Here is a 26,587-nt window from a genome sequence, read left to right on the forward strand (position 1 = left end):
GAATATCAACATTTACAAGTTCACCTCAGGGTCGAATACGGCGCCAAGGTTGTGAACAGTTTGGTTCAGGATCAGAGAGTTGCCAAGGAGAGGGATGGAGTGAGCGGCACGGGAACAAAATTTGTCACAGGGATTAAAACGATGGCATCGGTCTTCCCAATATTTAATTGGCTCATCCAGTACTGGATATCAGGCAAGCAATGTGACTAATTGGAGCCAGGGGCGGGGTCGAGGGATGTGCTGTGAAACAGAGCTTTCACGCTGAAACATAAGATATTGTGAATAAGTGAAGCTATCAATTACCTTAAAACACATCTGAGAATGTCTGTCAACGCTCTCAAACACATAGCCCTGTGGAAGAGAAGGAAAGGAAACATCAGCCACTATTTGATATGAATGTGGTGTCCTCTTGTTGTAGTTACCCATATTGTTGTCCTGCGCCACACTCCTCTGTCTCGCGCAGGCCTCACACATCCATTGTAGTTCATCCACGAACATTCTGTGATGCCCATCGTTCAACTACACTTAGGTGTCACCCAACTTTCTCCTGCCCTCCATCTTGCTCTCGAGAGGAGATCTCTGTAGTTTTCTGGTTATTGTTAAAGAGCCAAAATATGGACATTTTCTTTTCCGTACCACACTTTTTTTTTAAAGAAAAGAGTTATTTTTGCTCTTGCAGTTTGAAGTACCCCTGGCTGGTAGATGTCTCTGGCCTGTGAAAAGCCTTCCCTTCCAACAACGCAATTACCCCTCCCGATCATATTGGCCGACCACTCTCCCAGGCTGGACATCCTTCCAAGAGTGGACGGAAGTCCTGCCCACTGCCAATCAGAGCTCAGCTGACCGTTGATATGGTAGTGGGCTTCCGAGAGTCGGCAGGACTCCCAGGATGGGGAGAGCTGACCTCTTGCCGTCCGAAACATTCTGCCCAAAGAGACGGCACACAGCCAGCTGGACAGCAATGTGATAGTGTTAACCCCTTGTGGACTGCAGTCACATTTCTGAAACAAACCAATAACAGTACCATATTCTCATTTTCTTCGTTTTATCACAAAATATTACATCTGGAAACGTTTTGCTATGTTTTTATTATTTATGTGCTTCTTTTAATATTGATTAATAATTACAGAGAGTAATTTTAGCCTCTTACAAACAGCTAGGTTGGACCCGGGGGTGGGGGGGGGGAAGACGTTAAAATTTTAATAGAGCGAGAGCAAAGACGGCTTGGCAACTTAAATATTATAATGAGGCTGGGAGCTTCACCGTATACCTGATTTACATGTTTAATCCTGGCTGGCTGAGTTTACTGGACCCCAGGAAAACTGGCAGCTCAAGCGAAGCAGGCACCCCGTCAGGAAATATTCAGCTGCCCCGGCACAGCATGTGGGGCAGGAGCCTTACTCCCAGCCCAGTGATCGGATATACCCCACACCCCCCTTCCCAGTGGCCAGACATACCCCCATCGCCCCACATCATCCCGCCAACCCCCATCCAAAGATTGTGTTCATTAGGGATCAGGCCAGCTCTGGGATGGCATTTTACCACCATTGAGGTTGGGGATTGGATCTCTGAAAGGGTCCGAACCGCACCCCTTCCCAGAGGTCAGGGATCAGACTGCCCCACCCACCCACCCCACCTCACTCCTTACCTGCAACCGAATGGTCCAGAATGCCCCCAACCTGACTGGCGGTCAAATAGGTCAATAAGGCCAGTTTCTAACCTGTGATTCAGTTTAAAGAAAAATAGCACGTGTTGTGCAGTCAGAACGCCACGGCTTGCGGACAAAGCACACACCCACCCAGCTATTCCACTTACCAAACCCACCCCCTGTTAATATTGATTCCATTGAGTGTATGGCACAGGAACAGGCCATTCTCGCAGTCTGACTGATCTATGGTGGCGTTTATAATCCCCAAAGCTTTTCTCCCACTACTCTTCATCTAATTCTATCAACAGATCTAATTCTACCTACCGATCCAAGATGGCGCCGGAGCGAGGCGACTTCTTGCAAGCTGTGCCCAGCATACCCTCCAATTCTATCTTTTACTCTCGTTCTATGCTTCTAAAACTTCATTCTAACTGCTTCATCAGACTTTTGAATGGACTTGCCTAGTATTAATTTGATCTTTTCTCCACACCTTGTTATAACTATAACATTATATTCTGTAGTCTCTCCTTCCTTCCCTATGTACGGTATGCATTGTTTGTACAGCATGCAAGAAACAATACTTTTCACTGTATACTAATACATGTGACAATAATAAATCAAATCAAAGCAAAACAGATCCTTCTGTTCAATTCTCCTTCATATATTTATCCTTTAATGTATCTATCCCATGCTGCTCCTTGTGGGAGTGAATTCCACATTCGAATCACTCTCTGGCTAAAGTAGTTTGTCTTGAATTTCTGGGAGCCCCTAATTAATCCCATTGTATATTTATTGCCTCCAATTTTTTGGATGCCCCAGAAGCGGAAACATTTTCTATGGCCTCAATTTCTGTAAAGTCGGAAGGGTTCCATGCCTCAGCCGAAATGGTACCGGTGCCCGGAAGTCGGAGGTCCCCTGCCGCTGAACCCACAATGTTCACCTGGGGTGACGAGGGTGGAAACGGGGGCAGGCGGTATATCATACATGGAAAAGTACAGCTGCCTTAAAACAGAAGCAATTTTGTCCATCAAAGTTTCAGAAACACAACTGCTGGTCCTTAGACATTGAGGAACCTACCAGCATTCTTAAGAACGATACACTTTTAGGGAGGTCAGGTGACCTTTTGGAGCGATCAGATATCTTTAACAAACAGGAATATGTGTAAAGTGGAAAAGCTCTGTGGAACTGTCAAGCTATCAAGTGATTTAAATTTCCTGCCCTTTACATTTTGAAAAGAAAAATAGCCTGCTGGAACTCTCAGTTGAATAAAAATCAGTGATTGCAATTTCAAGACATGTTTGTTGACATAAGCCTGAGAGTTATCATTATATGATTAGTGCTGCATGACTTCTTCCATGCCCTCTCATCACAGTGCGGGGCCTCTAAATTCATAGTTTGATTGACAGCTCCAAGTGGTCCTAAACTGAACTCAGAGATCAGCTCACCATTTTGAAAGGGTGCCCCGATCTTTAAGTGAGCTTCCTATCCATGGGTAATGTCCACCCCTCACACATATGGGCACCACCCCACACCCCCCAAGTGAGGTCACCCCGCTATGGGGTCCCTGGGGGTCACCCCTTTTCATGCCCGCCCCCCCCCAAAACCCCTTACAGAACCCCCTCCATTCCAGGACCCTCATCCATCACCCTCCAACCGTCTGGAAGCCCCTAATTATCTGCCCTGCACACCCCCACACTTCAAATCCTCCTTTCATGGGCAGGCCCCCTCACCCCTTGGCAGTGCCACCCTTGCACTGGCACCACGGCCCTGGGCAGTGCTCCTGCTGGTTTGGCAGTGCCATCTGGGCACCTTAACAGTGCCGGGGTGGCAGTGTCAATATGTCAGCTTGGCAATGCCTAGGTGCCCACGTTCCAGGGGAGGGCCAGGGAGCCACTCTGCACTGACCCTGACCACCCAGGGGTCTCCGATGGCCCGGGAGACCCTCTGGGTGCTGTTCCATTTGCTGGGGAGGCCAGTGGACCCCACGTTGCCGGTGGATATCCGGTAGGTTTGTCAGAGTCAGTTTAAAACCTTGTGGGCGTGTTTCAGTTTCCGACACCTCGCAGGACTTCGGTGAATCCTGCGAGGCATGAAGAGAGGGTTCTCCCTGCATTCACCGGCCGCAGCGCGCTCAAGGGAGAACACAACGTGGGCGATGGATCGCACCCTTCGTCTATTAGGGACCAGAACTGTGCAATTTACAGAACAGCAAGAAAGATTTTACAGAGATCACATGGCTAATGAAATGAAATGAAATGAAAATCGCTTATTGTCACGAGTAGGCTTCAATGAAGTTACTGTGAAAAGCCCCTAGTCGCCACATTCCGTCACCTGTCCAGGGAGGCTGGTACGGGAATCGAACCGTGCTGCTGGCCTGCTTGGTCTGCTTTAAAAGCCAGCGATTTAGCTCAGTGAGCTAAACCAGCCCCTTGATATTCAGTCAACAATATGAGAGAAACACCAAAGGTAGGGAATGGAATATTTTGGGGTGGGAGGGTAAGAACCTATGAGGTGTCTCAGTGGTGATGTCCCTGGGAACTGTGGAATAAACTGAAATGATGCAGTGCCAGGCTCTTACACCAGGGGGAGCCAGCACATAACTCACTGAGGCACTCTGAGCAGAAATTGAGTTTTGCAACCTTTCCGCAATTCAGCAATGTGAAGAACATGGGCTTCAAAATTCCAAGGCATTGGAGAAGGGAGGTCTCATTGATTTGGAGGCAGAATCTGGCTTTTTTGGGTTTCAGCCCACTGTAACTCGCTGGTTATAATGTTTGGCAGGTAAACCTTCCACTCACTCCTGCCCCTCGCTGAAGGGTACATCCCCAGGAAATTCTGGTATGATGCGCTGCTTGGTGCTTTTAGCGGATCCTGGGGCCTGTGCAAAGGGCCAAAATCTTTTACCAGGCAAAAGGAAATTCACCCAGGAGGAAATCAATTCCTTTCCCAAAAGAAATAAAACCAAATTTGTGACTCAACCAAGTTTTGAGGCCATAAGAGGGCAGGACATCGCAGAATGTGAAGTCCCATCAAGGCAGGAGACAGGCATGGAGATGCCTCCCACAGCCCTGCTTCGCACCAACCACGTCAGGAAAATAGGTATCCTCTTCATCAAGTTTCTGGACATTTCTACCACTTTTCCAGAGAGGGGATTTGGAAATAAGAGTTGCCTTTTATGTTAATATCCTTATCATAAGCAAAATTTATTTCTATAAGTTTAAAAAAAGACACCCAGGTCAAAAGTGGTTTGTGTGCTGGGAGGAAGCGTTTCACCCAGAACGGAAACAATTAAAGTGTCCATTTAGCTTCTATCTGCAAAATGAAAAAGTTGTTTTGGGGTGACCGACAGGACGGGCTGATTGGCTGGCTGATGACCAGTAGCTGAGGTGGAGTTTAAACTGCAGCCTTGTTTACATTGGGCGGAAAAGCTGGAGGATGCCGAGGAGCGTGCCGAAGGAGCTTGCTGGATCATGGCTGAGTGTTATTGGGTTGGCCGCTCTACAGAAAGGCAAGTGTTGGATGGGTGGTAGGACTGTATGTGCGACGTGCGACTCGGCCAACGTTGTCTACCTCATACGCTGTCGGAAAGGATGTCCCAAAGCGTGGTACATTGGTGTGACCATGCAGACGCTATGACAACGAATGAACGGACGTCGCGCGACAATCACCAGGCAGGAATGTTCCCTTCCAGTCGGGTAAAACTTCAGCAGTCAAGGGCATTCAGCCTCTGATCTCCGGGTAAGCGTTCTCCAAGGCGGCCTTCAGGACGCGCGACAACGCAGAATCGCCGAGCAGAAACTTATAGCCAAGTTCTGCGCACATGAGTGCGGCCTCAACCGGGACCTGGGATTCATGTCGCATTACATTCATCCCCCACCATCTGGCCTCGGCTTGCGAAATCCTACCAACTGCCCTGGTTTGAGACAATTCACACCTCTTTAACCTGGGATGATCCCTATCTCTGGATGTGTAAAGACTTAATTACCTGCTAATGCTCGCATTCTAAGCATTATCTGGCATCTATGAATGTGTCTATATTTATGTTTCTGGAACACACCTCTTCATTCACCTGAGGAAGGAGCACTGCTCCGAAAGCTAGTGTTTGAAACAAACATGTTGGACTTTAACCTAGTGTTGTAAGACCTCTTACTGTGCTCGCCCCAGACCAACGCCGGCATCTCCACATCATGTACTTGCAGAGAGGGGCTCTCAGGACGGCAGCAGGACTATAATGAGCACTTCCGACCTAAAGTGGCGCTTGGTGCATGTCGAAATGGGTCGACTGCCTGCAACAGGCACCCAGTGATTAGACACGTTCCGAATGGAGGTGGCCACATCATCAGGCTTCAAAGTGGAGAGAGCAAACGTTTTAGCAAGGCTCAAAAGGCACAAAATAAACAATAAACAGAAGACGTGCTATGTATATCTAGTAAGAAGGCGTTCTTCATATTGTATTATTCCGTGAAGATAAATGGGATGGATGAGCAGGGTCAATCTGATCGTAACTGTTGCTTTACACCCGCGTCAAACTAATGGGAAAAAAGCAACTCAAGAACTTGATTCAAACCTTGACCCACCAAACATTAACTTAGTTTGCCTTCAGAAGGGCTGAAGAAACATTAATGCAAAATACTTGAATGTCCAGTCCCAATCATGAGGCAGTAGATATGCTCCTAGGTTCTGCTATTGTGCAACTAGATAGAAGAGTGGGTGAGTCATCCATCATAAAAGTGAGACACTCCGACTGCTTAGGAGAGCGATTGTTACCACCCACCCCAAGGAGCTACCTGAGGGTTGGCCTGAGTTTCTAATATTGTTAAATATTTCTATAACTCTTCACTGTGCTTCTCACTAAAATTATCCAGCTTCTTTTTTTAAAAATGGCAACTGACCCTGAATCAAAAGCCTTTCTTGGGCAGTTATTCCATCTGGCTACTATCCCACAAGGACATAAATGTTTTCTTATCTCTACATTGGTTGACGCATTGAATATTGCACCTGCTCTTTAGACCTTTTTTCTACCTTATCTATGCCTTGTATGAGTTTTCCTATCTTCGGGGAAGGTAAAAGTGTAATAATTCAAAGCCCAAAGTCACTTTTCTCCCAACCTTTTCTCGAGCGTCTATGTGCCTTTTAAAGGTTAGAACAAAACTGCAACATATTGCAGAACTGGGCTCACAGCTGATCTGTTCAATGTTAGTACAACATTTTGTCTGACTCGGAGGGCAATGCTGACCAGATTTAACAGAGTGCCCAATTTAACGTACTAATGGCTGCCTCATCGGGCCCTTTCAGAAGGTACAGCCAAGCTGATGGAGAGCCTGGAGCATGAGAGATTTTGGGTTGTCACCAACCTCTTGTTTAGTACATTCGTTGCAAGCTATGCCCTGTTCCAGTAAGCTATCTGTAAAGATGTCAAACTGGAGGATGGATTAGAATTTCTGGGACTTTTGTATTTTGCCGTACTGAATTCTGTTGTACTAAATGCATCATCTGTAAAAAAAAAAGACAAACTGATCCTCAGTTTTAATTCCCGTCAAGTGGTTCAGTAATGTTAACTGTTTGAGTTTACATTGCGAAACGCGTTTATTGAACTGAGGTACCACCTCAGTCCAAAGTGATTAAATGTACGGATTATTTAGTAGAGATGTTTTAAAGCAAGGGCTCTAAATGGTTCCGCAAGGCCCCTTCATGTTTGTCCTGGCAGAAGAATGTAAAAAAACCCTAGGCAATCTGGGTCCTGGTTCTGCACAAGCTTTTTTCAGTGTGAATTTTGTCCTGCAGCAGCTCTATTACCCGGCCCTTTGACAGAACATTCATCAGCAGAGAGCCCGTTATTCTGGATTATCCCATAGGCTATCTATTGCCATCGTGTCCATTATCAGACTGCTGATTGAATTATTCAAATGGCAACCAAACCTCTTCAAGCAAATCAATGTTTCTGTGCTGTACATTCATTCTATTTAATTCTATAATCCACTAAACATGAAAATGAAATGAAATGAAAATCGCTTATTGTCACGAGTAGGCTTCAATGAAGTTACTGTGAAAAGCCCCTAGTCGCCACATTCCGGCGCCTGTCCGGGGAGGCTGGTACGGGAATCGAACCGTGCTGCTGGCCTGCTTGGTCTGCTTTATAAGCCAGCGATTTAGCCTTGTGAGCTAAACCAGCCCTTGTTCCAGTAAGCTATCTGTAAACATAGAATCCCTACTGTGCAGGAGGAGGCCATTTGGCCCATCGGGTCTGCATCGACCCTCTGAAAGCACACCCCTCCTCGACCCTATCCCTGTAATCCCATCTTGGGGCAATTTCTCACGGCCAATCTACCTAACCTGCGCATCTTTGAGTTGAGGGAGGAAACCGGAGCACCCGGAGGAAACCCAAGCAGACACGGGAAGAGTGTGGAAACTCCACACAGTCACCTGAGGTTGGAATCGAACCCGAATCCCTGGTACTGTCAGGCAGCAGTGCTAACCACTGTGCCAACGTGCTGCCGCGGCACAGTTGGTAGGAAGGTATGACCATTTATTCCATTCTAAAAACACACGCCCTTTATTGTCCATCCGCTGACGTTAAAAATGATCCCTTAATCTCCCCCAAATTCTCTGTTACTAAGGATCATTGACCCTCCCAGTGATTGGTGGCGCTGTATCAGATTGTCACTTACAGACTTTAAGAACTCGATAGTTGATTCCTCCAATTCTTTGCAGGACCCATCAGATTTCCAGCAGAGGGCGACACGAGGTTTAATGTAGCATTTCCCAGAGAAACGGACCGCCATGTTGTTGTTTCGATGAACCAGATCAGAGAAATTACTCGACCTCCACAAATCAGGACCAACTGTTCATAAAGATTGTGAAGCAAACTTCAAACTTCATAGATCAAGGACAACACGATCGCTTTTGGTTTCCGTGAGGTATGTTATATACAACTGTGTTTGCAAAATGAATCTTAGAATCTAACAGTGACGAAACAGGCCATTCGCCCTATCATTCCTATGCTGGCTCTCTGAAAGTGCTATCTAATAAGTCTACTATTTTGCATTTTGCTTAAATTCACTTCAGGTATAAATCCAATTGACTTTGGAAGGTCATAGCTGAACCAATATCGTATCCACCATCCTTTCAGGTAGCATATTCCAGATCATTACAAGTCATATGAAAGATTTCTTCTCATCTCCCCACTAGTTCTTCTGTCTATTATCATGAATCAACGTCCCCTGGTTGCCAGCCCAGCCTCAAATTTCACCTTATTTACCCCACCAAAACCACTCATAGTTTGAACAGCTTTATTAAAACTCCCCTTAGCCTTACCTGCTCTAAGCAGATAAAAGCAAATTACTGTGGATGCTGGAATCTGAAACCAAAACAGAAAATGCTGGACAATCTCAGCAGGTCTGACCGCCTCTGTGGAGAGAGAAACGTTTTGAGTCTGGATGACTCTTTGTCAAAGCTAAAGAGAACTGGAAATAGGATGAGATTTATACTGTTGGGGGGGGGGGGGGGGGGGGGGCATGGAGCAGTGGCACATTAAGAGATCAGAGTGTGATCTGGGCAGAACAGAGGTAAACAGTGTGTCAAAAGGCAACTTGGAACAGGGAACAATGCAGCTTGATGTCACCACCAGACACATCTTCCCGTCACTCCCCTTGTCAGCATTCCGTTCCCTCCGAGATATCCTGGTCCACTTCTCCATCATCCCAACACCTCACCCTCTTCCCAAGGTACCTTCCCATGTAATCGAAGAACCTGCAAGACCTGCCCCTTTACCTCCTCCCTGCTCATCATCCAAGGGCCTAAATATACTTTTTAAGTGAGGCAGCGCTTCACGTGCACCTCCTTCAATCTGGTCTGTTGAATCCGCTGCTCCCAGTGCGATCTACTCGACATTGGAGAGACTAAACACAGACTGGGTGATCGCTTTGCTGAACACCTCCGGTCCGTCCGTAAGCAGGACCCAGACCTTCCTGTCGCTGCCATTTCAACTCACCATCCTGCTCCCACATCCACATGTCCGTCCTTGGCCTGCTGCAATGCTCCAGTGAAACCCAGTGCAAACTGGAGGAACAGCACCTCATCTTCTGATTAGGCACGTTACAGCCTTTCAGACTTGATGTGGAGATGCCGGCGTTGGACTGGGGTGAGCACAGTAAGAAGTCTTACAACACCAGGTTAAAGTCCAACAGGTTTGTTTCAAACACGAGCTTTCGGAGCACGGCTCCTTCTTCAGGTGAATGGAAAGGCTTGTTCCAGAAATGTTTATATAGACACAGTCAGAGATGCCCCGGAATGCGAGCACCTGCAGGCAATCAAATCATCAAAGATGCAGAGAGAGAGGTAACTCCAGGTTAAAGAGGTGTGAATTGTCCCAAGCCAGTTCAGTCGGTAGGCCTCTGCAAGTCCAGGCTTGTTGGTGGGGGCCGAATGTAATGCGACATGAATCCCAGATCCCGGTTGAGTCCGCATTCATGCGTGCGGAACTTAGCTATAAGTTTTTGCTCAGCAATTTTGCGTTGTCGCGTCTCCTGAAGGCCTCCTTGTAGAATGCTGACCCGGAGATCTGCGTCTGGAGATTGGCAGTTGTCGGTGTTGAGGACTGAGGCTGTTGCAGCAATGCCGTCGTCATGGGGGATGCTGGTGTAGAGTGCCGAGACATCCATTGTGACGAGGAATGTTCCTGGTTCAACTGGTCCATGGGTGCTGAGTTTCTGTAGGAAGTCCGTCGTGTCGCGACAGAAGCTGGGTGTACCTTGTACGATGGGTTTCAAGATGACCCGATCTCCGGGTCAGCATTCTACAGGAGACGCGACAACGCAAAATTGCTGAGCAAAAACTTATAGCTAAGTTCCGCACGCATGAATGCGGACTCAACCGGGATCTGGGATTCATGTCGCATTACATTCGGCCCCCACCAACAAGCCTGGACTTGCAGAGGCCTACTGACTGAACTGGCTTGGGACAATTCACACCTCTTTAACCTGGAGTTACCTCTCTCTCTGCATCTTTGATGATTTGATTGCCTGCAGGTGCTCGCATTCCGGGGCATCTCTGACTGTGTCTATATAAACATTTCTGGAACAAGCCTTTCCATTCACCTGAAGAAGGAGCCGTGCTCCGAAAGCTCGTGTTTGAAACAAACCTTTCAGACTTAACATTGAATTCAACAACTTCAGCCTGTGAACTCTCTCCTCCAGCTTCACTCCATTTTTTATTCTATCAATTTATTTTCATTACTCCATCAATCCGTTTTCCCCTCACTTTCTCCCTTCCCCCACCCCAGCCCACATGGGCCATCTGTTCCCTGTTCTAAGTTGTCCTTGATGTGGAGATGCCGGCGTGGACTGGGGTGAGCACAGTAAGAAGTCTTACAACACCAGGTTAAGGTCCAACAGGTTTGTTTGGAATCACTAGCTTTCGGAGCACGGCTCTTTCCTCAGGTGAATCCTTCACCTGAGGATTCACCTGAGGAAAGAGCAGTACTTCGAAAGCTAGTGTTTGAAACAAACCTGTTGGACTTTAACCTGGTGTTGTAAGACTTCTTACTAAATTGTCCTTTGATACACTGCTCACCTCTGCTCTGCCATTCACATATTCTGATCTCTTAATGCGGCACTATCAGCACCCTTCTTAGTCATTATCACCACCATTTACATTCCTTTTGTTTATGTCCATGACATCTTTGTCAATCTCCATCTATCGCTGGCCTTGCATCCAATCCCACTACTTCAGGCACCTCCCCCTGTGCTTCCCCCCCCCCCCCCCCCCCCCCCCAACAGTATAAGTCCCATCCTATTTCCAATTTTCTCTAGCCTCAACAACGAACCATCCAGACTCGAAGCGTTAGCTCTGTTTTCTCTCCACAGATGCTGTCAGGCCTGCTGAGATTGTCCAGCATTTCCTGTTTTTTTGCTGTAAGCATAAATGATCTCAGATTCTCAAGTCTCTCCACATCACTGAACTTCCTCGTCCTTGGTTGGAAATTCCCCCCTGTCCCCTTCCTGATGCCTTGACATCCTTCCTCAAGTGTAGTGGCCAGAATTGAACTAATTGGTGCATATATTGATGTTCTGGGGTCCGCATACAATGTTTAAAAATTAACACCTTTCTCCAGTCAATGTGACCATATCAAGGCACCAATACCCTTTGACGGCAAAGTTCAAATATTCCAAATATAACTTTATGAAAGTAATTTTAACAGAAAACGATCTATTTAAATTCATCAGTCAAATTGGATCAGCTTAAAAGACTGGTTAGTGGACACTAGGTAATTACACCCTTTATTTTCCCATATCAGCGGAACACCTAGGTTTTATTTTAATGATCCAACGTGTTCAACCTTACATTTACCCACGTTAAACTTCATCTGCAATTCCTTAGCCCATCGATGGGCAGCACGGTAGCACAAGTGGCTAGCACTGTGGCTTCACAGTGCCAGGGCCCCAGGTTCGATTCCCCGCTGGGTCACTGTCTGTGCGGAGTCTGCACGTTCTCCCCATGTCTGCGTGGGTTTCCTCCGGGTGCTCCGGTTTCCTCCCACAGTCCAAAGACGTGCAGGTTAGGTGGATTGGCCATGATAAATTGCCCTTAGTGACCAAAAAAGGTTAGGAGGGGTTATTGGGTTACGGGGATAGGGTGGAAGTGAGGGCTTAAGTGGGTCGGTGCCGACTCGATGGGCCGAATGGCCTCCTTCTGCATTGTATGTTCTATCTAACTTGCCTGCATCTACTCTGGTCTCTTCTACACACAAATTAGGAGCAGGAGAAAGCCACTCGGCCCCTCAAGTCCTCTCCACCGGCCACGAACAATATTCTTTTCTTCCTTGGAGAATGACTAATTTCTCTGCCATTTTCCTTCCTGTTGCCATTCAAAACACCATTACGATAAAGTTTGTGCTTGTCCTCAGTTTAATCACATAAGGCATTTAATTATCTTTGTTCCATACTCACAGGCTGCGGGGGTGTCGGTGAAAGGGCAAACCTTTGTCCGATGGCTATCCAGCCCAGGGTAAAATACCTAAAGAGACCAGTGAACTCTCTTCAATACATTTTCTCCACTGGTCAAAACATTACGCAACAGGAGACAGATACGCACAGGAGTAAATGCTGTGTTGATAGCTCAGCAAGCTCACTAAGTAAGAAGTCATGGTTCGATTCAAGACTGATTCTCAAAGACAAGTAGGGCAACAAATGCTGACCTAGTCAGCAACACCCACGTCCCTTGAAAGAAGAGAAAAAAAACCCCACATGGCTTCCTCCTGTAATGGCATGCCTGGTCATGGAAAATGAAGGTTATAAATCCCTGGATCCAGTATCGCCGGTGGGATTTTCCAGCTATTCCTACTGGCGGGATCGTCCAATCCCAACGACAGTGACTCCCTGCCGCGGGGTCCCAGCGGAGGAAGGTGCGAACAATGGAAGACCCCATTGACAGTGGCGGAACCAAAGCTCCGTGTAGGCCGGAGGAGGGAGTGGGGGTGGGGGGGGGGGGTGAAGGGTGAGGGGGGTGCACGCCCTCTATGTCAGCATGTTATCCTAACAGTGCGCTGCCATTCTACTATTTAGGATCTTCCTTTATATGAAACAAACTTGTTTTCATAACAAAAGAAATCCTGAACTGGAGATTATCGGGAAGGCAGCATGGGAGCCTGGAGTGGACTAGCCTGGAAAGATAATGAAGAATCAAAAAATAAAATAATTAATCAAAATTATGCTTTAATCATCATTTTACCTGCATGCAGAGGCAAGGAAGCAGGTATTCGTAAGTCAGAGAGGACGTGGTGTTAATCTGCAATGAAACATGAGAAACAATTCAAAAGGACAGGCAGCATGCTCAACCCCGCACAGAATGAAGAGATTGCGAGTTCAAAATGACCAGAGAATAAACTTCAGAATATTCCCTAACCGCGTTCCAGTTAGTGCACTAGCTCTACCTACGCAATGCATCATTCTACCCAAGTTAAGACTGGACAATGTACAAATGGAGCCTGCATTTCAGAACACAAAAAACTGTCAATACATTGAACATTTGTTTGTGCATAGAAATGCTACACTGTTTAAGGGATAGATTACAAGTTGCCATGTAGAAACAGCTTTTGAAAAGAACGCACGGATTTTACAAGATCACTTGTCTTTGTTCCTGTTCCATTTTCAGCTGCAGGTTCTCTAAAGTTACGCCGAAGGCTGAAGGCTGCTCACTAAAAGGGGAAGAAATCTTCTGTGGCGCCTTTCTCAATCTCAAGGCACCTCAATGCACTTTTCTGCCAATGCAGTAACAAAAGCAAAATACTGAGAATGCTGGAATCTGAAACAAAAACAGGGAATGCTGGAAAAATTCAGCAGGTCTGGCAGCACTTGTCGGCAGAGAAAACACAGTTAATCTTTCGAGTCCGCCCTACCCTTTTGAAGTGTTAGGCCGTCTCAAATGTTTTGAAGCATCGTCACTTCCGTCATACCTTTTTTTGCAAATGCCTCCATTAAACATCACTTGAGTCATAAACCTGCAATGGATGCTGGTCTTGCCAGTGATGCTCACTCCCCTTTTAAAAATCTGGGGTGTTACTGGGTTGAAGCCAGCCCCTGCCATGCTTGGCACAGCTGTGCCCCCAAGGACCACCCCAAATGTTCTGTTTCCGCTCAGGTTTTGCAGGATAGTGGGCAGAAGCATCTAAACCCTCGTTGCCTCTCAATTGATTTAAACTTGTGTCTGTCGGCTTCTTACCAGTTGAACTGAGTGGCCCTTCAGCTCGCGACACACCAGGCCCCGTTTGTAACATAACATGGCTTTCACCACATGGCCTGGCGGAACAGTAATTATAATCTGCTTCTTTTGAGGACGAATGGAATAATTCATCTCTGGACCTACAGTGAAACAAGAGAATAGTTGAACAATATTCATATATTATATATAACCAAACAATGTAATATGCATGAAGAGTTCATTGGTAAACTTTGTCAAATCCATCAGCACGGTAACATGGTGGTTAGCACAGTTGCTTCACAGCTCCAGGGTCCCAGGTTCGATTCCCAGCTTGGGTCACTGTCTATGCGGAGTCTGCACGTTCTCCCCGTGTCTGCGTGGGTTTCCTCCGGGTGCTCTGGTTTCCTCCCACAGTCCAAAGATGTGCAAGTTAGGTGGATTGGCCATACTAAATTGCCCTTAGTATCCAAAAAAAGGTTAATTGAGGTTACTGGGTTTAGGGGATGGGGTGGAGGAGATGTGTGCTTGAGTCGGGTGCTCTTTGTAAGGGCTGGTGCAAACTCGATGGGCCGAATGACCTCCTTCTGCACTGTAAATTCTATGATTCTATGATCGCAAGCACAGCTCAATAGGTTTCAGTGTGTTTTCAACTTTTGGTCTTATTGTTTCGTTGAGTGAGCTGAGGGTGGGTGTTCACAGTCGTTCAATATTCCTCTTGGCTTTCCGGGTTAATTTTTTTAAAATTTGGAGTACCTAATTAATATTTTTTTCTAATTAAGGGGTAATTTAGTGTGGCCAATCTACCTACCCTGCACATCTCTGGGTTGTGGGGGTGAGACCCATGCAAAAACGGGGAGAATGCTTCACAGCACCAGGGAGCCGGGTTTGATTCCCGGCTTGGGTCACTATCTGGGCGGTGTCTGCCCGTTCTCTCCGTGTCTGCGTGGGTTTCCTCCGAGTGCTCCGGTTTCCTCTAACAAGTCCCGAAAGACGTGCTTGTTCGGTGATTTGGACATTCTGAATTGTCCCTCTGTGTACACGAACAGGCACCGGAATGTGGCGACTAGGGGATTTTCACAGTAATTTCATTGCAGTGTTAATGTAAGCCTACTTGTGACACTAATAAAGATTATTATTATTATTATGTGCAAACTCCAGACGGACAGTGATCCGGGGCTGGGATTGAACCTGGGTTCTCAGTGCCGTGAGGCAGCAGTGCAAACCACTGCGTCACCATGCCGCCTACTTTCCGGATTGATATTTTTAAAATTTAATTCACGGGATGTGGACTGGAACAGCCAGCGTCTATTGCCTAATTGCCCGTAAACAGCTGGTGTTCAGCTACCTTCTTAAATAAAACCGAGTGGCTTCCTAGGCTTTTCCAGAGGGCAGTTTTCAGTCAACCTCATTGCTGTGGATCTGGAGTCGCATGCAGGGGCCTAGACCAGGCAAGGATGGCAGATTTCCATCCCTGTAGGACATTACTGAACCAGATGGGTTTTTGCAACAATCCAGTGGTCTCATGGTCACCATTCCTGAGATCAGTTTTTTTATTTCAGGTTTACTTAATTAAATGAATTTAAATTTTCCCAGCTGCATGTGATGGGATTTGAAGGCTTGCTACTAGATCATTAATCCAAACCTCTGGATTACTAGCCCAGTAACATAACCAGGCACCCTTCATATACTTCCAGAATGAATGCCAAAGGGGATATATGATGCTCAGCTGCCCAAGATGTGCAAGTTAGGTGGATTGGCCATGCTAAATTGGCCCTTAGTATCCAAAGGTTAGATGGGGTTACGGGGATAGGGTGGAGGAGTGGGTCCAGGTAGGGCACTCTTTCAGAGAGTTGGTACAGACCCAATGGGCTGAATGGCCTCCTTCTGCACTGTAGGGATTCTGTTATTCCAAAGGCACCAAGGCTGCCCTTGCAAATAAATGTTTCCCTGAAGTTTGGATAAGCTGGGCTTGTATCCATTGGCGTTTAGGAGGCCAAGGGTATCAAAGATTATGGGGGTCGAAAGGAAAATAGCGTTGAGGCCACAATCAGATCAGCCATAAAATGACAGAGTAGGCTTGAGAGGCTGAATGGCCTGCGCCTGCCCCTAATTCATCTGTTCATGGGTACGGATGCATTTGACATTTAGGGGCCACCAATGGTTGAGGCGAGGGGGGTGGGGCAGGGTACTGGGAGGAACAAACAGTGCAGCCTCCACCAGTGTGTAGGCCACCTGCATTTTCGATTTTGATACAGACCCATCCACGCAAGCCAGTAATGCAGTTTTTCCATTAATGCACTGCACATACCTCTCCCCACAATGCACTAGTAGCTTGGCTCAAATTTACCTGTTACTGCACATATCTTCCCCACAGTAAAAAAAATACAGGCTAGATTTGCCAAGAAACGACTGGCATCCATTAAAGTATAGCCAGTCTTCTGAATCTGAGACACTGAAACTCAATCGAAGAAAATATAGAATGCCACATGAAGGTCACTGTTCTGGCTTTTGTCTGACTATGTAACATTGAGATAGTGTTGGTACCAGTTCCATAATCCTCCACATTGTATTCTTCAATTAAATGTTGTCCATAATCTGGGATTGTTTTAACCGTAACTTCCACTCGAGACCCAGCATCTGATTCAAAGCATTCATATATGAAGTTAGCCTGTGTACAGTTAAAAGAAAAGCATCTCTGTGAATGTGTTTGACACTGTAATCCACATTCGCTCAAGAAACACAACCAATGACTTTCTGTGAAAATTAGACTGAGTGTGTATCGCACAGCAATACAAACACAGGGAGAGGAGATCCGTGTGGGGGCACAACCCCAACAGCATTGCCAGGATTGTGCCTGCTGCGAGACTCTGCCATTACCTCTCATCAGTTTTCCTCTGAGCGCTTCCAAGCCTGCATCCCTTACTAAGGATCCTCAAAATACCGCCATAAGCTGGCTGGCCAGAGGTTCTTGCGTCCGTCCCAGCAAAGATGTTCAGCTGTCTCATTTTCATCCCTGTTTTCAAATCTTTCCAAGCCCCCGACCCCTCTCTATCCTGTGGTGATTGTATATCTGTGTAGATGCAATACAACAGAGCAAGCACTAGAGGGAGCACGGGAGAGATATAAATACACACGAACAGGAAGTCAGGACACACTTCACAGGAACGGGAGCTGGTAGCAAGACAGACTAGCAGCACAGATGTAACTTTAAATTAAGCACTGAAGAGAGAACAAACTCACAATAAAGCATCTACTTCAATTTTAAGACTAGGAGCTTTATTAAGACACAAGGAACAACACATATCCCTGTAATCTCCCCAGCTCCACAACCCTCTGAGATATTCAAGCTCCCCAAATTCTGGCCTCTTGTGCATCCCTGATTTTATTTGTTTCACCATTGGACGCCATGCCTTCAGTTGCCAGCAACCCCCAAGCTCTGGAGTCCCGTCCCTCGGCCTCTCGTTTGTCCTTTGTGATGCTCCTGAAAGCTCTCTAGTTATCTGATCTAACGTCTCCTTATTTGGCTCACTGTCATCCTTTATAATGTTCCTCTGAAGCACCTTGGAAGGTTTCAGTATGTTAAAGGCGCGATATAAATACAATTTGTTATTGTCATCCCTGAAGAACTCTGTGTCACAGAGATGCTTAAAACAAATTCAGAAAATCTGCTTCTGTTCCCAGTACTTTGGCATCCAGGCCTCAAGCCCTGTCGAGCGAGCCTGCTGGGCCCGAAGCCTAGAATTCTCAGCCAGGTGGCAATGCGGCAAGTGTCCGGGCACTGTGTCCGGATGGTCAAAATGTGTACCCCCCTCCCCCCAGCTTCCTTTTTCTCAAATCTCAAAAGGCCAACTTTCCAGCCGAGACGAATGATTTCAAAGACACTCTGAAACTCTCCTTGAAACACAGCAGCAACCCTGAGTAGGTGTCATCCTCAAATCAAGGGACAGATGACAACGAGTATGCCAAGTCCCAACTGAGGCCCTAGGAATGATTCAGAAAGCAGTGGCCCTTGACCCCAAACTCCCTTACATCAAAGGACATGTCAAACCCCCACAAGGCTGTGCAATGTTACACTTGGGGATATTCTGACTGAATTTGTAGACACTCCACTGGAAGTCTAGCTGAACCCAGTGGGGCTTGAACCCAGAGATTCTGGCCCAGAGACAGTGACGCTGCCACTGCGCCACAAGACCTCCTATCATTTCAGTCATCGTACACGGGCAGCATGGTAGTATAGTGGTTAGCACAACTGCTTCACAGCGCCAGGGTCCCAGGTTCGATTCCCGGCTTGGGTCGCTGTCTGTGTGGAGTCTGCACGTTCTCCCCGTGGGTGCGTGGGTTTCCTCCAGGTTCTCCGGTTTCCTCCCACAGTCCAAAGATGGGCAGGTTAGGTGGATTGGCCATGCTAAATTGCCCTTAGTGTCTAAAATTGCCCTTAGTGTTGGGTGGGGTTACTGGGTTATGGGGATAGGGTGGAGGTGTGGGCCTGGGTAGGGTGCTCTTTCCAAGAGCCGGTGCAGACTCGATGGGCTGAATGGCCTCCTTCTGCACAGTAAATTCTATGATTAAGCAGTTTGAGAATCGATTGTAGTGTGGGGCAATTCAATCAAAGTTGTAGGTTTTGACAAAAGAAAGGCCAATGAGTGGAACAAATAGGTATTTTTGCCTGGACGTTTGATGTAACTTTATGGGATGTGGACTCACTGCATTGATGGGCTGCATGTGGTTTCTCCATCGGACTTGAACACCATCGTTTCTGTTGCTTCTGTATTGAAGGAAGTGAATTTGTACACCTTCAATTCTCACTGGCACTGGAGGAGAGACAGAAATTAGAGTGAAGTGAGAAACTCTGATAGCCAAAAAAGAAAATGGAGTGATTCATATCTATTGGCTAATTAAGTTGGTCAGATGACATCAAGTCAGCAAGATAACAACTATGAGAAACAATTCCACATGTAGTTTATGGTAAAATAATTATTCTAGGTCTTAGACTAATGGATTTTAGCTTGACCTGAAATCTGGAGTCAAATCTGGATTGAAAACAGCTAAAAGACTTTATCCTACCTGGGTTGAGAATCCTGGCACCAGCCCTCATAGTAGATCTTACAAGCTCCATGAAGTACATAGAGGGTCAATCGATATCGGAATGAGCTCCAAAGGCCAACAATCTTGACTCATTGTTGGGACAGTCGGTGCATTTCTATCAATCTGGCTTGGAATTGGGCCAACGTTGGGATGTTCTTTTAACTGTGATCTCGGGTTGAGATGTTCTTTTAACTGTGATCTCGGGTTGAAATGTATTTTAACTGTGATCTCGGGTTGAGATGTATTTTAACTGTGATCTCGGGTTGAGATGTATTTTAACTGTGATCTCGGGTTGAGATGTATTTTAACTGTGATCTCGGGTTGAGATGTATTTTAACTGTGATCTCGGGTTGAGATGTATTTTAACTGTGATCTCGGGTTGAGATGTATTTTAACTGTGATCTCGGGTTGAGATGTTCTTTAACTGTGATCTCGGGTTGAGATGTATTTTAACTGTGATCTCGGGTTGAGAAGTTCTTTAACTGTGATCTCGGGTTGAGATGTTCTTTAACTGTGATCTCAGGTTGAGATGTTCTTTAACTGTGATCTCGGGTTGAGATGTATTTTAACTGTGATCTCGGGTTGAGAAGTTCTTTAACTGTGATCTCGGGTTGAAATGTATTTTAACTGTGATCTCGGGTTGAGATGTATTTTAACTGTGATCTCGGGTTGAGAAGTTCTTTAACTGTGATCTCGGGTTGAGAAGTTCTTTAACTGTGATCTCGGGTTGAGATGTTCTTTAACTGTGATCTCGGGTTGAGATGTTCTTTAACTGTGATCTCAGGTTGAGATGTATTTTAACTGTGATCTCGGGTTGAGATGTGTTTTAATTGTGATATTGGTTTGAGATGTTCTTTAACTGCGATCTCGGGTTGAGATGTATTTTAACTTTGATCTCAGGTTGCAATGTATTTTAACTGTGATCTCGGGTTGAGATGTATTTTAAATGTGATCTCGGGTTGAGAAGTTCTTTAACTGTGATCTCGGGTTCAGATGTATTTTAACTGTGATCTCAGGTTGAGATGTATTGGAATTGTGATATTGGTTTGAGATGTTCTTTAACTGCGATCTCGGGTTGAGATGTATTTTAACTGTGATCTCGGGTTCAGATGTATTTTAACTGTGATCTCGGGTTCAGATGTATTTTAACTGTGATCTTGGGTTGAGATGTATTTTAACTGTGATCGTGGGTTGAGATGTATTTTAACTGTGATCTTGGGTTGAGATGTATTTTATCTGTGATCTCAGGTTGAGATGCATTTTAACTGTAATCTCGGGTTGAGATGTATTTTAACTGTGATCTCAGGTTGAGATGTATTTTAACTGTGATCTCGGGTTGAGATGTATTTTAACTGTGATCGTGGGTTGAGATGTATTTTAACTGTGATCTCGGGTTGAGATGTATTTTAACTGTGATCTCAGGTTGAGATGTATTTTAACTGTGATCTCGGGTTGAGATGTATTTTAACTGTGATCTCGGGTTGAGATGTATTTTAACTGTGATCTCAGGTTGAGATGTATTTTAAATGTGATCTTGTGTTGAGATGTATTTTAACTGCGATCTTGGGCGGAGATGTTTTGTGACGTGTGCAAATGGGTTGCCCACACCTCACAAGGAGAGCATTGAAATTTTTAATTTTATTCCAACTCAAGTATAAAAGATATTCAAATATTCCAGAATATTCTGTTCAATCACCCTTCAACACCATGTTGCACAGCATTTGATGTGACATCCTTAATACTCAACAAAGAATAAACCTCATTTGACATCAGCACCTACCTGGGTTGTTTAGGTTGACATTCACTCGGACACATGGGCTGCATTTCAACGATGAACATAGCAGTACGGTGGACATGTGAAGATTAGACAAACTCAGGTTGAATCCATCAGGAGTTTCCAATTGCTCCTGATGTGTGAAACCCTCTGTGAGAAACATTAACAAATTAATTTATATGTGCCAAGGTTTGGGGCTGCATTTGTAATTTTTACATCCATCCAACACACACATTTGCTTTTGGGAGTCATAATTGCCTCCAGAATGTCTCTGATGGATGTGTGTTTCTCAGAGCTAAAATAATCTACCAGTAAGGGTTTCAGTTCACGTTATCTGACAAGACATCTACCAAATGCATTGCTAACTATAGGCATAACAAACACTGCAGAGAAAGGGTTAACATACTTCCACATTGACAAAACCAAAAATGGGCATTTATATTTTATATTTATATTTGACCAGTTCGCATTTTTTATATTTTTTTATAAATTTAGAGTACCCAATTCTTTTTTTTCCAATTAAGGAGCAATTTAGCGTGGCCAATCCATCTAGCCTGCACATCTTTGGATTGTGAGGGTGAAATCCACGCAAACATGGGGAAAATGTGCAAACTCCACACGGACAGTGACCCAGGACCAGGATCAAACCTGGGACCTCGGCGCCGAGAGGCTGCAGTGCTAACTCACTGCGCCACTCCATTTTTAATATATGATAGAACTATTGCAATTAACATGAAGTTTAACCAGATATGACCAGATGTGTTACCTCAGTCTTATATCTATTATAAAAACTTTAAAACAATTATGATGAAATCGGAGACATAAGGGATTTAATGTGACTATCAGCCACTGTATATGTACTAGAATAGGTGGATTGAAGAAACAAAAAACTTGGTTTATTTTCCGCCTATCGTATCATCCCCATTGAACTCCATATTCTGAGCATATCTATTACTCTGAGAAAATGCTACGGTTTTTGTCACAGCAGTTCTGTCTCAGCAATTGCCCAGTCAGGAGGTGACATCAGAAGGTTGCTCTGTGTATTTGCTCTTGCGCACCATCTAGTGGTCACTTAAAGAGCCTCCTTTGCCGCAGTCAGGAGCAGATTTGAGTCATGGGGGTTTAATTGGTAATGTTGCGGGCCACGTGGGGTCGGGGTAGGATAATGAACCTGGAAACGATTCAAGAGTTACACAAAATCCTGCTGGGCTGGCGATCAGCAGTACTACCCACAGCTGCAGACTGGCTGGCAGCCGTATCGGAATTTCTCCACCTGGAGAAGATCAAGTACACCATCCGAGGGTCTTAAGATGGCTTTCACAAACTGTGGGGGCCATACATCAATCTGTTCAATGCCAACAACTGATAGAGCGTGGGGGGGGGGGGGGGGGGGGGTCAAAGGGGAGGTGGAGAGGGGATCAAAGGGGAGGTGGAGAGGGGGCGAAAAGGAAAAACACGTAAACTGTTACCGCCTCATCTATCTTTACGTACAGTGTCAACATTTTTTAATTTAACAAAAATATATTTTTTAAAGGCAGAAGAACGAAACTGCAGGAATATCAGACATGAGCAATGGCACCTTGAGAACTACAGTAGACATCCATTATCTGCATTCCCATTATTCACACTCGCAACTATCCACCAGATTTTTCTTTACAGAAGTTGTACTTCAGGTTTGGTGATTAGTGGATGCTAAGGTTGACATGACTGGGCTAAATCTCTGGCTTTGAAAGCAGACCCAGGCAGGCCAGCAGCACGGGTTCAATTCCCGTACCAGCCTCCCCGGACAGGCGCCGGAATGTGGCGACTAGGGGCTTTTCACAGTAACTTCATTTAAAGCCTACTTGTGACAATAAGCGATTTTCATTTAATTTAATTTATACATTTCTGTGCACAATATATAAAGGGAAAAGAAACAAAACAGAGAAGACCATTCAAAACACTAATGGATAGGAAATGTGGGGATTATTGACTCTCTGCCAACCTCCATTATTCTGAGGGTTAGGGAAAAGAGCTCCCTTCCATGATGAATGCTAATCACATTTCCACTGCAAAGTAAGAAAGAAAAAACATTAATTTCCATACTGCCTTTCATGACCTCAGGACATCCCAAAGCACTTTTCATTCAATGAGGTATTTTGGAGCTTTCGTCACTGCAACACCCAATTTGTACACAGCAAGCTCCCTCTATTGTAGTGAGTAATGACAGGGGGCGGGATTCTCCCTTTCGGGGACCAAGTCCCCACGCTCACCGGAAAACGGGTGAGAATCACTCCGGACTTTTTCCGGGGGGCTAGCAGGGCCCCGGCATGCGTCCCGCAACTCTGGTTGCCGGCGGGGCCCTGCTGTCCAGATCGAGCCGTTGTGCATGCGCACGGAGGCGCGCGCGGCGGCCCACTTCGGCACGGGCTCCTCCAACATGGTGGAGCCACACAGCGGGCCCACGTGGAGTAAGATAAGTACCCCCAGATCACGATGGCCTGCCGATCGGTGGCTCCCGATCACGGGCCTGGCCACTGCTGAGGCCCCCCCCCCCGGATTCATATTCCCCCCCCCCCCCCCCCCCCCACCAGGACCACCACCGCGGCCGCGAGTCCGAGCTCCCGCCGGGTGGTACCAGATGTAAACCACGGCAACGGGAATTCGGCCTGTCGACCGCAGAGAATTGCTGCGGCGGCCTGTTTCAGCGACCCCCGACCGGTGTCGCATCGACCGTGTGTGTGCGCGACTGGCGTGTCCGCAGAAGCGCTGTCGCACCATATTTCCAGCGTGACCGGCTATTCTCGTCCCTGCCCCCGGCGTGACTCCGGCACAGAGGGTCGGAGAATCCCGCCCCAGATCTTTCAGTTTCATGATGCTGTCCAAATTGAATCAACAGAATCAAGTCAGACTTTAAGATCTTAATATGCAGCTGTAAGCACTAACACGAACAAGATGATGGACTTAAGCCAATGGGAGTTAACTCACACGATTATGTACTGGTTATGTCAAACCTCAAGGGAAACCACAGTGAATGAAAATTGCAGCATCTCCAACACACCCGGTCCTCAATCACCATCTTGATTTTTGCAGCAATATTTGTCGGTTTGAGATAATCTTACTTGCAAGAATTTATCTGCTAAACACAGCAGGAGCCCACTTCAATTTAAGAGCCTTTGATTGGGCGCAGCATGCCTGGTTAACCATGTCTGGCAGCTGGCCAATCTCCTCAGAGAGTGCAAGCCAGCGCTGAGTGAGAAGGGAACATCTGTCTTCAAGGGATAGGTGGGTGCCCGTTAAGAAAACGTGCTCAACTTCATTCTCTTTCCTTGTTGGATTATGAATGGAGACATGTCACTGGGGAAGCCAGGTACACAAGGGGCGGGATTCTCCATTAGCCGATGCCGAAATTGGTTAACGCGATTGGGAGGAGACTAGGTTCTGATGCCTAAATCGCGGCAGGCGCCGATTTGATGCCGAATCGTAATTCTCCATCACCCCGACAGCGGCGTCAATGCGTTTCACTCCACACGTACAGTAGACACCGTTTGCATATCATTAGCGAGCCCGACCCGGTGTTCTCTGGGCCTCTGCGATTCTCCGCCTCCGATGGGCCGAGTTCCCGATGGCGCGGTTCCCACCCAAGATTTGTGGCTAATCTTCAGCCTTCTGCATCAGTCTATAATCATGCAGACTGTACAGAATCTATCACATGCTGCACCTCCAGCCTTTGATAAACAACTCCCCCACCCCTTTCTTCCCCTGGACAACGTTCACCCTGAACACTGTCCCTTGTCCGTCCAAGTTCAAATCAGGAAATACTGCCGGCCACTTAGCAAGAATTCCTCAGAATCCTCTGTGCTCTCAGACACCACAACAGTGAACATTATAAACCAGTAATCCTTGCCACGGCAAACCTGGTCTATGTATCTGTTCTGATACCCTGTACACTATAATACTCACTGACACTCGTAACTGCCAAATTAAATCATTTAGAGGCTCTAGGAACTAATCCTCAGAATCAGTCAGTGGGTCTGTTCAACAACACACAACAGTAGAAATAATTTACATCGGGATTAATAATTAATGTGTGACACAAAGATGCAAATTAAGCAAAATAACTTGCTACAGTTGCCATAAATGACTAACCCTGAAATCATCCATTTACAGAGAATATCAAAACGTCACCTAACTATTGACTATTTTACCAGGTTACACTTTTGTGTACCTTTCATTGCCTAGTCAAGAAGGTAATTTTGAGTTAAGAAGGTAATTTTGAGTCAAGAAGGTAATTTTGAGTCAAGAAGGTAATTTTGAGTGTAGAGGTAATTGTCAGGGGACTATCCAACTGTGATGCTATGGGGGTTGGGGTGGGGGGGGGGACACAAAGTTGCCCTCCTCAACACTCACACACATAACCTCCCTCACTGAAACAGGAAAGGGAATGGTGCTTGAAATTCCCCACCGGTAATTCTACTGCTCCATAAAAACGCAAGAGATAGGAAGCCCTTCAATACAATTGTGATTGACCTTCTACCCCTAACTCCACCTTCCTGCGCTCTCACAATAATTCTTTTCGTACCCAGAAAACCATCAATCACTGGCTTACACATATTATTAACGGCCGACCAGCCACAACCCTCTGCCATCAAAAATTCCAAAGATCCACAACACCTTAACGTGAAGAACGTCTCCTCATCTCAGTTCAAAATTGCTGGCCCCTTATTCTGAGACTGTGATGCACCAGCCAGGAAAATCATCCACCCAGCATCTACCCTGTCAAATCCTTTAAGTATTTTCCCGGTTTCAAAACCTAGGTTTCAATTCTTCTAAATTCCAGGGAATGTTGATCAGCCAGGATAGCACAGAACAGAGTTTAAACCATGGCCCTCGCTGATCACCATGGCTCAGCTATATCTGCCTATTTGGAATCGTTCAATCATTTCAGCCCGTTTCACCAAATGTACTTTCGTTATTGAGTGGAACTAAGTATTGAGGAGAGGTTATGGGTCAGGATTCTCCATTAGCTGCCGCTGAAATCGGGACATGCGATTGAGCGGAGAATCGGTTCCAACGGCAAAATCGCGGCAGGCACCAATTTGACTCAAAATCGCAATTCTCCATCACTTCGACAGCAGCATCAATGCGTTCCAGAGCGCACATACAGTCGACACCGTTTGCATATCATTAGTGGGTCCGACCCGGTATTCTCTGGGCCTCTACGATTCTCCGTCTCCGATGGGCCGAGTTCCCGACGGCACGGTTGCCCTGTGCTTTTAAAAATCATGAAACTGGTGTGGTAGCTGCTGAGGGAGAGAGAGCGGGTACGGAAAGTGTCCAACATCATCCTAGAGTGCTGACAGTTGTGCCGCTGGCTGGGGGGGGGGGGGCTTCTGCCAGGACCG

The 26,587-nt window shown here is 46.2% G+C and overlaps 1 protein-coding gene across 3 annotated transcripts in view; it reads right to left on the minus strand.

The window, feature by feature from the left end:
• Nucleotides 1–26,587, minus strand: part of LOC119973899 (interleukin-17 receptor E-like) — a 128,374-nt gene that overhangs the window by 17,895 nt on the left and 83,892 nt on the right. For all 3 annotated transcript variants that reach the window (XM_038812488.1, XM_038812489.1, XM_038812487.1), the window contains exons 3-10: nucleotides 21,210–21,353; nucleotides 19,049–19,155; nucleotides 16,889–17,012; nucleotides 14,366–14,505; nucleotides 13,376–13,432; nucleotides 12,595–12,661; nucleotides 8,317–8,489; nucleotides 304–351 (exon numbers count right to left, since the gene is read on the minus strand). In XM_038812488.1, the coding sequence (XP_038668416.1) occupies nucleotides 304–351; nucleotides 8,317–8,489; nucleotides 12,595–12,661; nucleotides 13,376–13,432; nucleotides 14,366–14,505; nucleotides 16,889–17,012; nucleotides 19,049–19,155; nucleotides 21,210–21,285 (792 nt within the window). In that variant the 5' untranslated portion in view covers nucleotides 21,286–21,353. The remainder of the gene's footprint in view (nucleotides 1–303; nucleotides 352–8,316; nucleotides 8,490–12,594; nucleotides 12,662–13,375; nucleotides 13,433–14,365; nucleotides 14,506–16,888; nucleotides 17,013–19,048; nucleotides 19,156–21,209; nucleotides 21,354–26,587) is intronic.

Source organism: Scyliorhinus canicula, chromosome 11, assembly GCF_902713615.1.
Source record: "Scyliorhinus canicula chromosome 11, sScyCan1.1, whole genome shotgun sequence".
NCBI lineage: Eukaryota > Metazoa > Chordata > Chondrichthyes > Carcharhiniformes > Scyliorhinidae > Scyliorhinus > Scyliorhinus canicula.